Source organism: Rhinatrema bivittatum, chromosome 2 (genome assembly GCF_901001135.1).
Source record: "Rhinatrema bivittatum chromosome 2, aRhiBiv1.1, whole genome shotgun sequence".
Classification (NCBI taxonomy): Eukaryota; Metazoa; Chordata; class Amphibia; order Gymnophiona; family Rhinatrematidae; genus Rhinatrema; species Rhinatrema bivittatum.
This window is the reverse complement of record NC_042616.1, coordinates 385,586,244-385,600,553: the sequence shown is the minus strand read 5'-3', so window position 1 is coordinate 385,600,553 and position 14,310 is coordinate 385,586,244. Positions and strand designations below refer to the sequence as shown.

General features: G+C 41.5%; 1 protein-coding gene across 4 annotated transcripts in view; it reads left to right on the top strand.

Moving 5' to 3' along the window:
• Positions 1-14,310, top strand: part of TENT4A (terminal nucleotidyltransferase 4A) — a 178,414-nt gene that overhangs the window by 63,143 nt on the left and 100,961 nt on the right. For all 4 annotated transcript variants that reach the window (XM_029590012.1, XM_029590011.1, XM_029590010.1 and 1 more), the window contains exons 6-7: positions 7,081-7,209; positions 12,473-12,686. In XM_029590012.1, coding sequence (XP_029445872.1) covers positions 7,081-7,209; positions 12,473-12,686 — 343 coding nt within the window. The remainder of the gene's footprint in view (positions 1-7,080; positions 7,210-12,472; positions 12,687-14,310) is intronic.

Below are 14,310 nucleotides of genomic sequence, written 5' to 3'. Positions count from 1 at the left end.
CCGTTCCAGACTCGCAGCAAAATATGGGCTGATATTCCATTTATTTTGTCCTGCCCAAGGAGAAAGGGTCGTTTCGGCCTATACTGGATCTCAAGGGTGTCTAATATCTGAGTCACACATTTCAGGATGGAAACGATGAGCTCTATCATCGTTTCATTGATCGGTTTATTTATCTAACTGTTTATTTAAAATTATTATTGAAAATTATTATCGAATTATTACACGTTGACTGTCTAACTGTTTAACTATTTATATGTTCACCAGTTCACCTGTTCACTGTAAATAAGCCATGTTAACTGTTTTTAATGTTATAATGTAAAAAGCCCCGGCCATACAAGCCACGGGCGAGTTCCTTTTCTCTGTAAACCGGAATGATTTGTATCTAATGCAGGAATTTTGGTATAGAAAAATTAAAAATAAATCATAACGATGGTTCAAGCAGGGGAGTACCTCACGTCTCTGGATCTGACTGAGGCATATCTGGATATTCCCATCCAGCAGGAACATCAGCAGTTCCTCCGATTTGCCATCCTGTATTGTCTGCAGTTTCAGGCTTTGCCTTTCGGACTAGCCACAGCACCCAGGACCTTTTCCAAGGAGGGCATTCTAGTTCACCCCTGTCTGGATGACCGGTTTGAATTCAAGCCAAGGCATTGGCAAAGTTTGCGTTTCCTGCAGAGTGGTTTCCTTTCTGCATGTACTAGGCTGAGTGATGAATCTAGCCAAGAGCAATTTGCAGCCATTTCAGACTGTGGAGTATCTCAGGGTTCGATTTGATACAAGGCAGGGCAGAGGGTTTCTGCCAGACTCAGATCTACTTGTTGACGCTGTGAGTCCGATCCCTGTGGAACTCTATTCATCTGACCATATGGTCTTATCTACAGGTCCTTGGATTGATGGCTGCCACATTAGAAGTGTTTCCCTGGGTGAGAACACACATGCGTCCTCTTAAGTGCACCTTGCTCTCCCGATGGCAATCACAGTCGCAAAACTGTGTGGTGAGGCTGTTCCTTCCGTTAGAGGTGAAATCCCAGTTGAACTGGTGGTTACGAGACCAGCTCAGGAAGAGAACTTCTCTGACGCCGGATTGGTTGGTACTCATGACAGATGCGAGCCTCCGGGGCTAGGGAACTCACTGTCAGGAATTGGTGGTGCAAGGGTGCTGGAATGCAGTGGAGAAGCATGGAACATCAACAGACTGGAGGCACGAGTGGTTTGGTTGGCGTGCCTGTAGTTTGCCGAGCAGCTAGAACCTTGGGAGGTCCCAATAATGTCAGACAATGCAACAGTGGCTTACATCCAAGAGTAGACAGTGTGGAACTTTCGCATTGATGAAGTTTGCCAACAGGTCTAGATCTGGTAGGCCATCGCGGTCCACCAATAACTGAAAGGCCTCATCTGTCAGCTCCCATTTTCCTAGGGCCAAGCTTCTCCTGCTGAGGAAATCGGCTCTGATATTGTCCTTCCTGACGAGGAGAGAGGCAAATATGCTTAGGAGATGCTGCACTGCCCATACCATGAGTACATCTATCTATCTCTTTGGCATTTAATAGGCAGGCTGGTACAGAAGAGTGCAGATTAAACCAACACTGTCCTTTTAGTGGCTCCAGATTGGGCTTGAAGGCCAGTCTCCAGAGATTTCTGGTGGTCACTCCCCTCTGGCTACTGTCTTGGATGGATCTGTTACGTCGGGGTTCCATTCTGCATGACTATCCAGGTTGGGTTCTGTCTTAAGGTTTGGCCATTGAAAGGGCTCAGCTGCTGAAACATGGTTATTTGCCTTCTGTAATTTCCACTGTTCTTCAGGCCCAGAAATTTTCTTCTACTTTAGCTTGCGTTAGTTTTGGAGCGTCTTTGAGGCCTGGTGTTCTGAGCGAGGTATTCAACAACTCAAGGTGGATATTCCTTTGATTTTGGAATTTTTACAGGACAGCTTGCCTAAGGGTTTGGCTCTTAATACCTTGAAGGTTCATGTTGTGGTACTGGCTTGTTACTGGGGAAGAGTCAATGGAGGGCCTTTGTCTTCCCATCCAGACACATCCCATTTCTTGCAGGAGTTAAACATCTTTGCCCCCCATTGTGGTTTCCGGTGCCTTTGTGGGATCTTAACTTGGTCCTTGTTCTTGGCAGGTCTGACTTTTCGACCACTTCATACTCTTTCCTTGTGCTGCTTACTTTGAAGAGTTTTTCTGGTAACAATCTGTTTGGCATGTCTGGTCTGAGCTGCAGGCTCTTTCCTGACCTGAGCTTTTTCTCCGTTTGACTCTGGGTGTGGTTCAATTTAGGATTGTATCTTTTTTGCTCAGTGAATTTCAGAATTTCATTTTAATCAGTCCATTCCTCTACCTGTATTGAACAGAGACAGAGATAAAGCTGAATACCGCCTTTTGTGTTCCTTGGATTTCATGCGTCATTTACTGCGGTGCTTGGAGATGACTAAGGCTATTCAGAAGTCCAGTCGCCTGTTTGTGCTCCATAATGGAGGTAATCAGGAAGTGCCAGCGATGCAGGCAGTGATTGCCCACTGAGTTAAGCAGGTCGTTAAAGCAGCTTATGTGGCTTCTGCAGTTGTCTTACCGAAGCAGATTAGACTGCATTCCATGAAGACTTAAGCGGTATTATTGGCGGAGCTTCATTTGTCACCTTCTGAAATTTACCAAGCATTGACTTGGTCATCTTTGCACTCCTTCTCCAAGCATTACTGCTTGGATGTTAGGGCTAGGGAGGACACAGCTTTTGTGCGAGCGGTTTTGACTGGGCCGCTGGCAACCTCCACGATTAGCTTTTGTACATACCACTCATTGGTATTGACCTACCTGAACCTTAAGGAGAAATTACTACTTACCTGAATTTCCTTTCATTTAGTGAAGGGTAGGTCAATCCCAAACCTGCCTTCGGCTGGTCAGAGTTGAATTTTGTGGTTAGCCGCCTTAAGACCAACTATGCAGAGTATAATTCCTGCTGTTTGATAACTGGCAAGTGGCTTCTCTAGCCCTTAGTTTGCTAGATAAGTTCCTTTTTTGGCTGAGCTCAGTGTTCTTGTTGATTGAGAAACACAAATAATTGCCTGTTGCTGATCGAGTTTAATCAGGTTTGTCCACAGTTTGGCTTTTCCAGAGAATACTGATGGACTGCTGTCGGGGCTGGACTATATAGCTGTGACATCAGCTTTTGCTCTGTTTGCATCTGCTGGCAGAGTTGTATAGCCCACTTGTTGGGATTGACCTACCCTTCACTAAAGGAAATGAAATTATCAGGTAAGTAGAATTTATCTTTCTCTGTACTGCTAGTGCTGGTAAATATCTTCCTGCAGGAATTACTCTAGTTTACAGTTTTTATGATTTCAGACATTTTTATAAACCTAGGCATCCAGATGCTTGTAAGAAATATTTTACATTGTATTGATTGCTATCCCAACAAATGCCCATAGTGATTTACAACAGAGCATGGCCGATAAGTAATCACAGGCATGAAGCTAGTAATATAAAAACATAGAACAGTAAAGTAACGTGGATGCTTATTCTAAAACAATTCATAAAATTAATCCATAAGAGCTTAACCTAAGTCTTAAGAAATAAATATCAAACCATTATATTACTACTTAACATTTTTGTAGTGCTACATGATGTACACAGCACTGTACAAGCATACAAAAAAGTTCCCTGCTCAAAAGAGCATACAACCTAATAAGACAAACATTCATAAAGCAAGGCCATTGTTAAAAAAGAAAGTTAGTTAATCATGTTAAAGCAGACAATTGGGTCTAAGATTTAAAAGCAGCTTAAAAAAATGTGGGTTTTAGATGGGATTTAAACATGGCAAGAGGAGTATGATACACCTGTTCAAGTTGACTATTCTAAGCACACGGCACAGCCAAGTCTAAACCATGGAGTTGGGATTTGGCGATAGAGGGAGAAGGACGCAGATAGGAGTAACTTGTCAGACGAGCAGCGTGCACGAGGAGGGGTGTAGAGAGGAGAGGTAATGAAGTGCTGAAGATTTGAAGGCATTTCTTGGTGAGAAAGAGGAGCTTGAACTATGTGGGTGCAGATAGGGAGCCAATGCAATGACTTCAGAAGAGGGGGTTATGTGAGCGCAGCGACTTTGGCAAAAGATAAGTCATGCAGCTGAATTTAATGCAGATTGCAGTGGAGAGAGAGAGCTTGCCGGGAACTTGTGAGGAACAGGTTGCAGTAGTCTGAGGAGATGAGACTGGATAAGGGTTCTGGTAGTGTGTTCAAAAAGGAAGGGATGGATTTTGGCAATGTTAGATAAAGAAACTGAACATTCTAGCAGAGTGTTGGATATGTGTAATACATATCCCATTTTGTTCCCTCATTTGTTATATTTTTACATTGTATCCTCTTTTTGTTTTTTTTCAAATTGTATGTAAACAGACGTGATGACTTGCTGAATATCTGTATATAAAAGCAAATAAAATAAGTGTAGGAGAGAGGAGTCTAAGATTACTTCTAGGTTACGGTCTGATGGGACCAGGAGGATGACAGTGTTATCCACAGAGAGGTGAGGGAGGGGGGGGGGGGGAGATAAGGAGCTCTGACTTGGCCATGTTGAGTGTAAGATGGCTGTGGGACATCCAGGCAGCAATGTCAGACAAGCAGGCTGAGATCAGGACTGGATTTCTGATGACATTTCTGGTGTAGAAAGGTAGATCTGGAACGCAACATAAAAATGGTATTGAAAACCATGAGAGGAAATCAAGAGTACCAAGGAAATTAGTATATAGTGAGAAAAGAAGCCCCAGGACAAAACTGAGGCATACCAATTGATAGTGGAATGGCAGTAGAGGAGGAACAACCAGAGGAAATGTTAAGTGTGAAGGAGAGTTAAGAGAACCAAGACAGAAAAGAGTCCCGAAATCCAAGCAACGACATATGTTATCAACTGTATCAAAAGCAGCAAACAGGTCAAGGAGGATAAGGACAGAGTAAAGACATTTGGCTTTAGCTGTAAACAGGTTATTGCAAACTTTGGTAAGGACTGTTTCAGTAGAATGTAGAGGGCGAAAACCAGACCAGACTGGATCAAGAATGTCTAGAGAAGTAAAAATTAAGACAGCGGCAGTGAACGTGTTTAAGTAGTTTGGAAGCAAAAGGGAGGAGGAGATGGGATGATAATTGGCAGGACGGGTAGAATCCAGTGAGGGTATGATTACAGCACATTTGAAGGCAGCAGGAACAGTAGCAGTGGAGAGTGAGAATGTGACAGATGGAAGGGATGTTTGCTGTGGAGATGGAGCTCAGGGATTGGGTGAGGACGAAATAGTGAATTTTGAGGAAGAGAGAAAATGAGCAGATTACTCCACTGTGACTTCAGGAAAGGAAGAGATAGTGACAGAGGCTAGGGGAAGGGTAGACAAGGTTGGAGAGGCAGGTAAAGGTGGACCTGGCTGAGAACTAGACTACTTTTGTGAATCTTGTCATGGAAGCAGTTTGCCACACAATTCCCTCAAACTTTCCTCACCTCCCTCCTCCCCTTCACTCTCTACCCAGACTATGGCTAAGAGACACTGAGGATACATAATATCAAACCAGGAGTCCCAAAAGGATCATCTTTAATCGGCAACACTTTTTAATATTTACCTCTTGCCTTTATGTAAGTTGTTGTCAGGACTAGGTATTATTCATTATATATATGCCGATGATGTTCAGCTTTTAATCCCCATAAAGAATTCTCTCGACACTTTAAGAACTATTGACATCTATTTAACTTCTATTAGGCACCTTTTAGTCCATATGAAATTGATTTTAAATAACCAAAAAACGGAAATGATTTTCCTAAGTAGAAAATCACACCTTAACAGAACTTTCCATTTTACAACCGATTTCATGCAGATTGATTCAACTGATCAAGTTCGTGATCTTGGAATTTTAATTGATCAAGAATTTGAAATAAAAACTGACATTAAGCGAAAATTAAGGGATGGCTATTTTAAATTGCACATTTTAAAATGTCTTAAGCCATTATTAGAATTTAATGATTTTAGAGCCATTTTACAAACTCTGCTTTTTTCATCTAACTATTGTAATGCTCTTTATTTGTTCTGCCTGGAAATTGCTTAAGACCATTACTACTCCAAAATACGACTGTCAGAGTATTGTGTGGAGGAAAAAGATTTGATCATATTACACCACTCTTGATCGATATTCATTGGCTCTCAATAAAACAAAGAATTGAGTACAAAATGTATTATACATAATTCATTAAATTGTGAACAAACTGAATGGTTAAACACTCCTCTATACCTACACACACCCAAAAGGAATTTAAGGTCAGCCAATAAAGGACTTCTTACAGTGCCGTCAATAAGAACTGCTCACTTGTCCGAAGTCAGAGACAGAGCGATTTTTGGTTGCGGGCCCCAAATTATGGAACTCAATTATCAGATGAGCTAGACTCCAAAAAGACATCAAAATATTAAAAAAACAAAACAAAAAACTCTTAACATGGTTATTTAAAGAAGCCTATGAGACTTAATTTGAACAGTATTTAGCAGTTAGTAAAGCCTGAGATACTTTATTGCAATATTTAAGCAGTAAATAGTGGTCAGAAGTGTCTTTTATGATAAAAATTTTTAGATATTTTATCTTTAGATATTTTTTAGATAATTTTTATTTTGTTCTCTGTATTTACTATTTTTAAATTTTATTTTAAATTTGCATTGCTTATTTGAATTTTTTTTCCTTTATAAAGTCTTTGTATTTTTAATTGTACACAGTCTAGATTGTTTATAAAATAAATAAAAATAGTATGAATGAAATAAGATGAAAATCAATTTATACCATAACTAAAGGACAAAGTTTGATAACTAATATTCACTTATGGAAGCAACATTGACTGATACAGGCAACTATTAGAAACTCACAGCCAGGTTTTGGAATCCCTTCTGAATTGTAGATCTTACAACAAACAGTATCATTTTCTGTGTAAACAAGTATAAAATATATGGAACTAATTGGAAATAAATGAAACTATTGTAATGTGTTACTTGTCAGAGGATGAATTAATATAAAGTAAATTTGTAAACATTGTTAAGTACTATTTTCTTTTTATCTGCAGAAATACTCGTTGCTGCCATTTTTGATTTTAGTACTAAAGCAGTTCCTCCTTCAGAGGGATTTAAATGAAGTTTTTACTGGTGGAATTAGCTCTTACAGTCTAATTTTAATGGCCATTAGCTTCTTACAGGTAAGCTTTTTTTTTTTTTTTTTAAACTAAATTATGGATTCTAAGAATAGTTCTGTTCATTGTATGGTAATGAAGTCTGAGTTTTGCTGCTAGCTGTCTTATTCATCATGCATGCTTAGTGATGTTAACTATTAGCTAGGAAATTGTATGATTACAACCCACAGTTTAGCATTAAAGGTGTATGTAGTCAAGTGCTGATACAGAGCATTTTTGGAGAGCTCTGGAAAAGCCCAGAAGGTGCCTCAGACATGCACAGGTCTTCATGCCCTGCTGCAGTTGCACAGGGCACCTTCAGTCCTTTGACTACAGAGTACATTGCATGTATCTTTCTCTGCAACCTTGACCTTAGTTGGTTTCGATTACTACTTAGGTTCTTGTGACGTGTTGGTAAGGTTTTTAGCACTTAAATCTTTTGTGTTTCAACCAGTGCAGGATGTTGAGCCTGAGATTTTTCTCTTCTTGGTGTAGCATAGCATTGTGGACCTAGTTGACCTTTTTTGTTAGTTGTCTTGATTGCATTGCTCTATTTTTCTGTGTTTGAGAAGACCAGATCAGGCATTGCCTGCGCCTCATTCGCAAGATGTCCATAACTGACCATCAGATGAATTTCTTATGCCCTAAAGCTTGAGGTCCTGCTTGTATTTGCTCAAAGATGTTATCCAGGACCATCAAACTCCAAATATTTTCTCCTGATATTTTTGTCAGAACTTGTAAGTCAAATGCCCCCCCTCATTGGTGTTGAAGGCATTGGTATCAAACGACCTAGCAAGTGCATCATCAGCCACTGTATTACTTGACAGCAAGTAGTCAAACATCTTCTTTGAAACAGAGATTGAAGGGAAGGCTCTTCAGTAACTGGGAACATTCCTACTCTTCCTATTCAAGTTATGGGAAGGGTTCTTTGTAGTCTATTTCAGGCTTGAAAAGATTGCATAGAGCATTATGTGGAGTCATTGATTTTCATTGGTGCACAAGCCCAAGAGCAGGGATGATTTTGACTTTGGTTATCCAACCTAAGCTGCTTCATTCAGAGGGAAGCTTAGCTTCCCATATTGACATAGCCACATGTCTGCTAGTATTCTTACTAAAGCCATCAGTACTACTTTCGTGGTTACTCAGGACATATCCTCTCATACTAAGACATCTCTGTATTTTGCCTCAGCAGAGTTTGTGTTAGATACTGGTTGTCCTTTGGTGCCTCAGTATGCAGATACTGGCATCAGGAACCAATGTTGATGTCATGGCACAGATTTGGCATTGATGTGTTCCATGTTGAAAGGGAGCCAAGGGGAAATTTTCTTTAAACAAGAAAGTCAAGTTCCACAAGTTAACACTGAAGCTATCTACGCATAGGAACCATGGAGCTACAACATTAGCTGGAGACAAGGAATTACTGAAGAGTGCTTAGTCTCCTTCAGCACCGAAGCTAAGTCCAAAAATGGAGATAGATCTCCTAGCTTGAGATGTTCAGTGGGCTCTGAGCTCTTGAACATAGAGCTGAGGAGAAACAGATTCAAGGGGCACATTGAAGGCTAAGGCTCATTGGCCCCGATCACTTCACATGACTCCAAGAACAGGGGAATAGTGCTCTTTCTGACCCTGAAAATGGCTGTGCTTAGAATATAGCTGTCTCCTGTCCTGTGCAGGTGTTGCTTCAGTTTGGGAGGTCCAGCTCCAGGTTTACAGTACCTCTTGAAATACCTGTCAGCTCTCCTGCTGAAGCATATTGATTCTTGAGCTCTGCTATATTTGAGGAAGAGCTTTGGAGGCAAATAGTGAAGGTAGCCCAACATGAGTACGAGGCGGCTGGCATTGACTTGGTAGATGCCAGTCTGAGTGCCACATGATCAACCACTGCTAGCTGGGCTTGATGGACCCTTAGTCTGACCCAGTATGGCATGTTCTTATGAGGGTTCTTTTCGTCTTATCCTGGATCTCAAGGGAGTCAACTCATTTGCGAGACTCTCTTCTTCATGGAAACCTTAATGCTTGTTGATAATGTTGGTGCAATCTGGGGGAGTTTTACATCTCTGGATTTGTCAGAGGTATACATGCATATTTCCATCCGGCTGGAGCATCAATAGTTTCTACGTTTCGCTGTTTTGAGGCGACATTATCATTTTGAGCACTACCCTTCGGGTTGGCCACTGTGTTCAGAACCTGTTCCAAGGTCATGTTGGTGGTAGTGGCAGTGTTTAGAGAGGATGGCATTCTGATCTACCCATACTTAGAAGATTGGGTAATTCGAGCCAGGAGTATGAAAGAGGTTTCAGGTCTAGTGCAAAGTGAACTCCTTGCTACAGGAACTAGGTTGATTGGTGAACTTGGCCAGGAGCAATCTATTGCCATCCCAGACACTGGAGAATCTTGATGGTGTTTTGACACACAGCAAGCAGGGTGTTCCTACTGGACGGCCACATTCAGAAACTGACGAGGCAGGTGCGACTATTGACAATACGCCTGACAATGTGGGCTTACCTACAGGTGCTCGGGTTGATGACAGTCACCCTAGAGGTAATTCCATGGACAAGAGTGCATAAATGTCCCCCTTCAGCGCACACCTCTTGCACGTTGGAGTTCAGTGTCAGAACTACTTGATACAGTTTCTTACCGGTGGAGATCAGCATCCAGCTACTGTGGTGGTTGCAAGCTGATCTAAGAGGGCATTCCCCCCCCTACAAACACTGGACTGGCTAGTACTCACGACAGATGTGAGCCTCCAGGTTGGGAGGGGATCACTGTCGGGAGGTGCTGGAGTACAGAAGTCTCTGGCGCATCAGTCGGCTGGAAGCCTGTGCTGTTTGGCTGGCATGCTTGCGATTTGTCGAGTGGTCCGAATAATGTCAGACAATGAGATGATAGTGGCTTACATCAGTCACCAGGGAGGAACAAAAACTAGCAAGTGTCGCAGGAAATAGCCCAACTCATGGAATGGGTGGAAATAGATCGTCAGTAGATCTAAGCTTCACACATTGCAGGAAAAGAAAATGTAAGACCCAACTTTTTCAGCAGACAGAATCTGGATCCAGGAGAATGAGAATTGTCAAATGAAGCGTTCCAGCTCACAGTAGGCCACTGGGGCTTTCCTTTCTAGACTTGCTGTGACATCACACAATATGAAGGTTCCTTGCTGCTTCAGATGCAGGAGAGATCTTAAGTCTTAGGGCATCAATACCCTCATGAAGGAGTGGCTAGAGGGCAAGCTGTATATGCCTTTCCCATGGCCCATGTTGGGCAGAATGATTTGGAAGATTGAGACACATGGGATGGCGCTTCTGGTAGTGCCAGATTGGTCCAGGAGGCCGTGGTAGGCAGATCTGTAGAGGCTCCTGGTGGACTTTCCTCTCTGATTACCGGTCCACAGGGATCTGCTGCAGCCGGAGCCTGTTCTTCACGAAGATCCGACTCTATTTTTGTCTTACAAGTATGGCCCTTGAAAGGGCTCTGTTGTTGAAGTGTGTATATTTGACTGCTGTGATTTCCACCTTGCTTAGAGTGCAAAGGTTCTCCACGTCTTTAGCCTCTGTTCGGGTTTGGTGATTGTTTGAAGTTTGGTATGAGGAACAAGGGGTTCAATGGTTAAGATCCCACTCATTTTGGATTTTTTATAGGTTGGCGTAAGTGTTTGGCCCTTAATTCCTTGAAGGTCAGGTGGCGGCTCTTGCCTGTTTCCTAGCTCAGGTGAATGGTGAACTCTTGGCCCGTCTGGATGTGGTCCTGTTCTTAAAAGGGGTGAAGCATCTTCATCCTCCCTTGTGGTTACCAGTGCCTTTGTGGAGTCTTGCTGGGAACAGTTTCTGCAAGTGACTTCGGGGGCAGTACAGCTGTGAACTGTTTCGTCCTTTTTGCTGAAGGTGGGTTCAGATTTTCACTTTAATCAATCAATTTCCCTGCTGAAATTGGATAGGGATTGAAATGTGGATGAATATTGCCTGTTACGAACTTGCATAAATTGGAGGCCATGCATGCAAATCTCTCATGCATATTTATTGTGAATGTCCTGAAAACCTGGCCTGCTTGTGGCTCTCAAGGACCGAAGTTGGCCACCCCTGCCATAGGCAATACTAGTCTCATGAGCTATTTGGGTATGCACTCTGAATATATGGAAATCATGGATTCCTTTTTTATTATTTTGAAATGATAGTGTAAATTTTAATGCAATTATGGTAGTTATAATTTAAGTGGGATATATTAAGTAGTAACATTTGTTCCATTGCATGCTATTGTATATACTCTTAATGAAGCCAAGTACCTTCAACTCCTGAAATGTATCTACAATTACATCAGCAAGTACAAGGTCTGCACTTTTGCTCTGATCAAGCAGGTAGCTGTTTGGCTAAATAAAAGTTGTTAAATATAAAGATGCTTACGAATACAGGAGTCAATTGATTTTGTCTTCAAAGGTTTTAACAACTGGATCTTTAAGTATCATTCCCAGATGATGACCTAAGAACATGCCATGCTGGGTCAGATCAAGGGTCCATCAAGCCCAGCATGTTTCCAACAGAGGCCAAACCAGGCCACAAGAACCTGGCAATTACCCAATCACACTTCAACAAGGGAATTTTGATTTTTCCCAAATAGCTATTCTGTCTTTGATCCAGGGCTTCTGCCATATTAACTTGCATTTAGCTATTATATATCAAAATTATGGAACAAAATACCACTACTTTACCCTTGACACATATTTTACCTTAAGGAAACACAACCTGGTTATTCAGCCAGGCTTTCTCCAGACCCCACTCTGACACACACTGCCTTTTATTACTACCAGCTCAACCATGAAACCATTAATCACTGACACACCTTTCATTATCTTGGTTTCTGAATAACCCCAGTAGACCCAGGTTTATTACTCCATCCCAATTAATCCAAAATGTCCCCTTCAAACCTCTGACACATTAACCCTTTGTGTTTTTCTCTGTGCTACTGTCTATTGTGATGCAAATATAATGAGAATTATTTTATATGCCATTTGATTTGTGATCCGCTTTTGAGGCTAACTTGGAAAAGGTGGAATATCAAATGTTGAAGTTCTTTGAAGCACACAGATGGATAAAAACTAGAGTGCTGCATATGCATGATGCATATTTGATGGCTGAAGGACTTGCTGGCCAAACAAATTGCTAGTAATGGATTTGCTGATTTATTTTAATTTTAGTCTTCACTTTCTAGTATTGGTACTCATTTAATCTAGCTCTATAAATCTCAATTTATAAAAACCAAAACTAGAAACCCATAACCTGTTTTATGTTCTATGCAGTTGCATCCAAGAATTGATGCCAGAAGAGATGATGAAAATCTTGGAATGCTTCTAATAGAATTTTTTGAACTTTATGGAAGAAATTTTAATTACTTGAAAACTGGTATTAGAATACGAAATGGAGGTGCCTATATTGCCAAAGAAGAAATCATGAAAGCCATGACCAATGGATACAGACCATCTATGTTATGCATCGAAGATCCTCTCTTGCCTGGTATGATACAAAACTTTGATTTACCAGCAAAAGCACCACAGTAGCAAGGATAGTCTTATTGATCTTTGGCAACCACATAATTGTATGTTCTGGTGCTGCTGAGCAAGTTAAGTGCTTGTCTACGTAACCTTCAGCTGTGGAGGATAGAAGATGCAGTCATATTGAACCAATCATGCTGCTATGCCTCTGACTTCCCTGTACAGTACATTCAAAAAGTATTCAGACCACTTTTTCTACATTTTGTTACATTATAGCTTTATTCTAAAATGGATAATATACATTTTCCTCCTCAGTCTACACACAATGCCCCATAATGACAAAGCAAAATCAGGTTTGTAGAAATTTGTGCAAATCAAACAAAAACAAAACTGAAATATCACCTTTATATAAGTATTCAGTTCCTTTACTCGCCACCTGCAGCGATTGCAGCCTTAATTCGTCTTGGGTATGATGCTACAAACTTGACATACCTGGATTTGGGGATTTTCTCCCATTCTCTGCAGATTCTCTCGAGCTCTGTCTGGTTGGATGGGGAGCATCTATGCACAGCTATTTTCATGTCCCTCCAGAGATGTTGATCACATTCAAGTCTGAGCTCTGGCTGGACTAGTGAAGGACATTTAGCAGACTTGTCCCGAAGCCACTTGGCTGTGTGCTTAGGTCATTGTCGTTTTGGAAAGTAAATAGTCACCCCAGTCTATGGTCCAGAGTGCTCTGGAGCAGGTTTTCATCAAGGATCTCTATACTTTGCTCTGTTCCATCTTTCCCTCAATCTTGACTAGTCTCCAAGTTCTTGCAGCTGAATAAATCCCTACAGCATGATGCTGCCACCACCGTGCTTCACTGTAGGGATGGTATTTGCTAGGTGATGAGTGGTGCCTGGATTCCTTCAGATATGACGCTTAGCATTCAGGCCGAGGAGTTCAATTTTGGTTTCATCAGACCAGAGAATCTAGTTTCTCATGCTCTGAGAGTTTAAGTGCCTTTTGACAAACTCCAAGCTGACACTCATGTGCCTTTTACTGAGGAGTAGCTTCTGTCTGTCCACGCTATTAAAAAGGCCTGACAGGTAGAGTACTGCAGAGATGATTGTCCTTCTGGAAGGTTCTATCGAGACAGAACCCTGGAGCTCTGTTAGTGACCATTGGGTTCTTGGTCACCTCCTTGACCAAAGCCCTTCTCCCTTGATTGCTCAGTTTAGGCAGGTGGCCAGCTCTAGGAAGAGTCCTGGTGGTTCCGAGCTTTCATTTAAGAACGATGGAGGCCACTATGTTCGGGATCTGTGCCTCATCACAATCCTGTCCTGGAGGTCTATAAACAATTACTTCGACTTCATGGCTTTAATTTGGCTCTGACTGCACTGTCAAATGTGGGACCTTTATATAGACAGGTATGTGCCTTTCCAAATCATGTCCAATCAATTGAATTTACCACAGGCAAACTCCAATCAAGCTGGAGAAACATCTCAAAGAAGATAAATGGAAACAGGAGGCACCTGAGCTCAACTTTGAGTGGCATAGTAAAGGGTTTAAATAGTAATGTAAATATGATATTGCAGGTTTGTTTTTAATCATTTGCACAAATTTCTACAAACCTGATTTTGTTTTGTCATGGGGTATTGGGT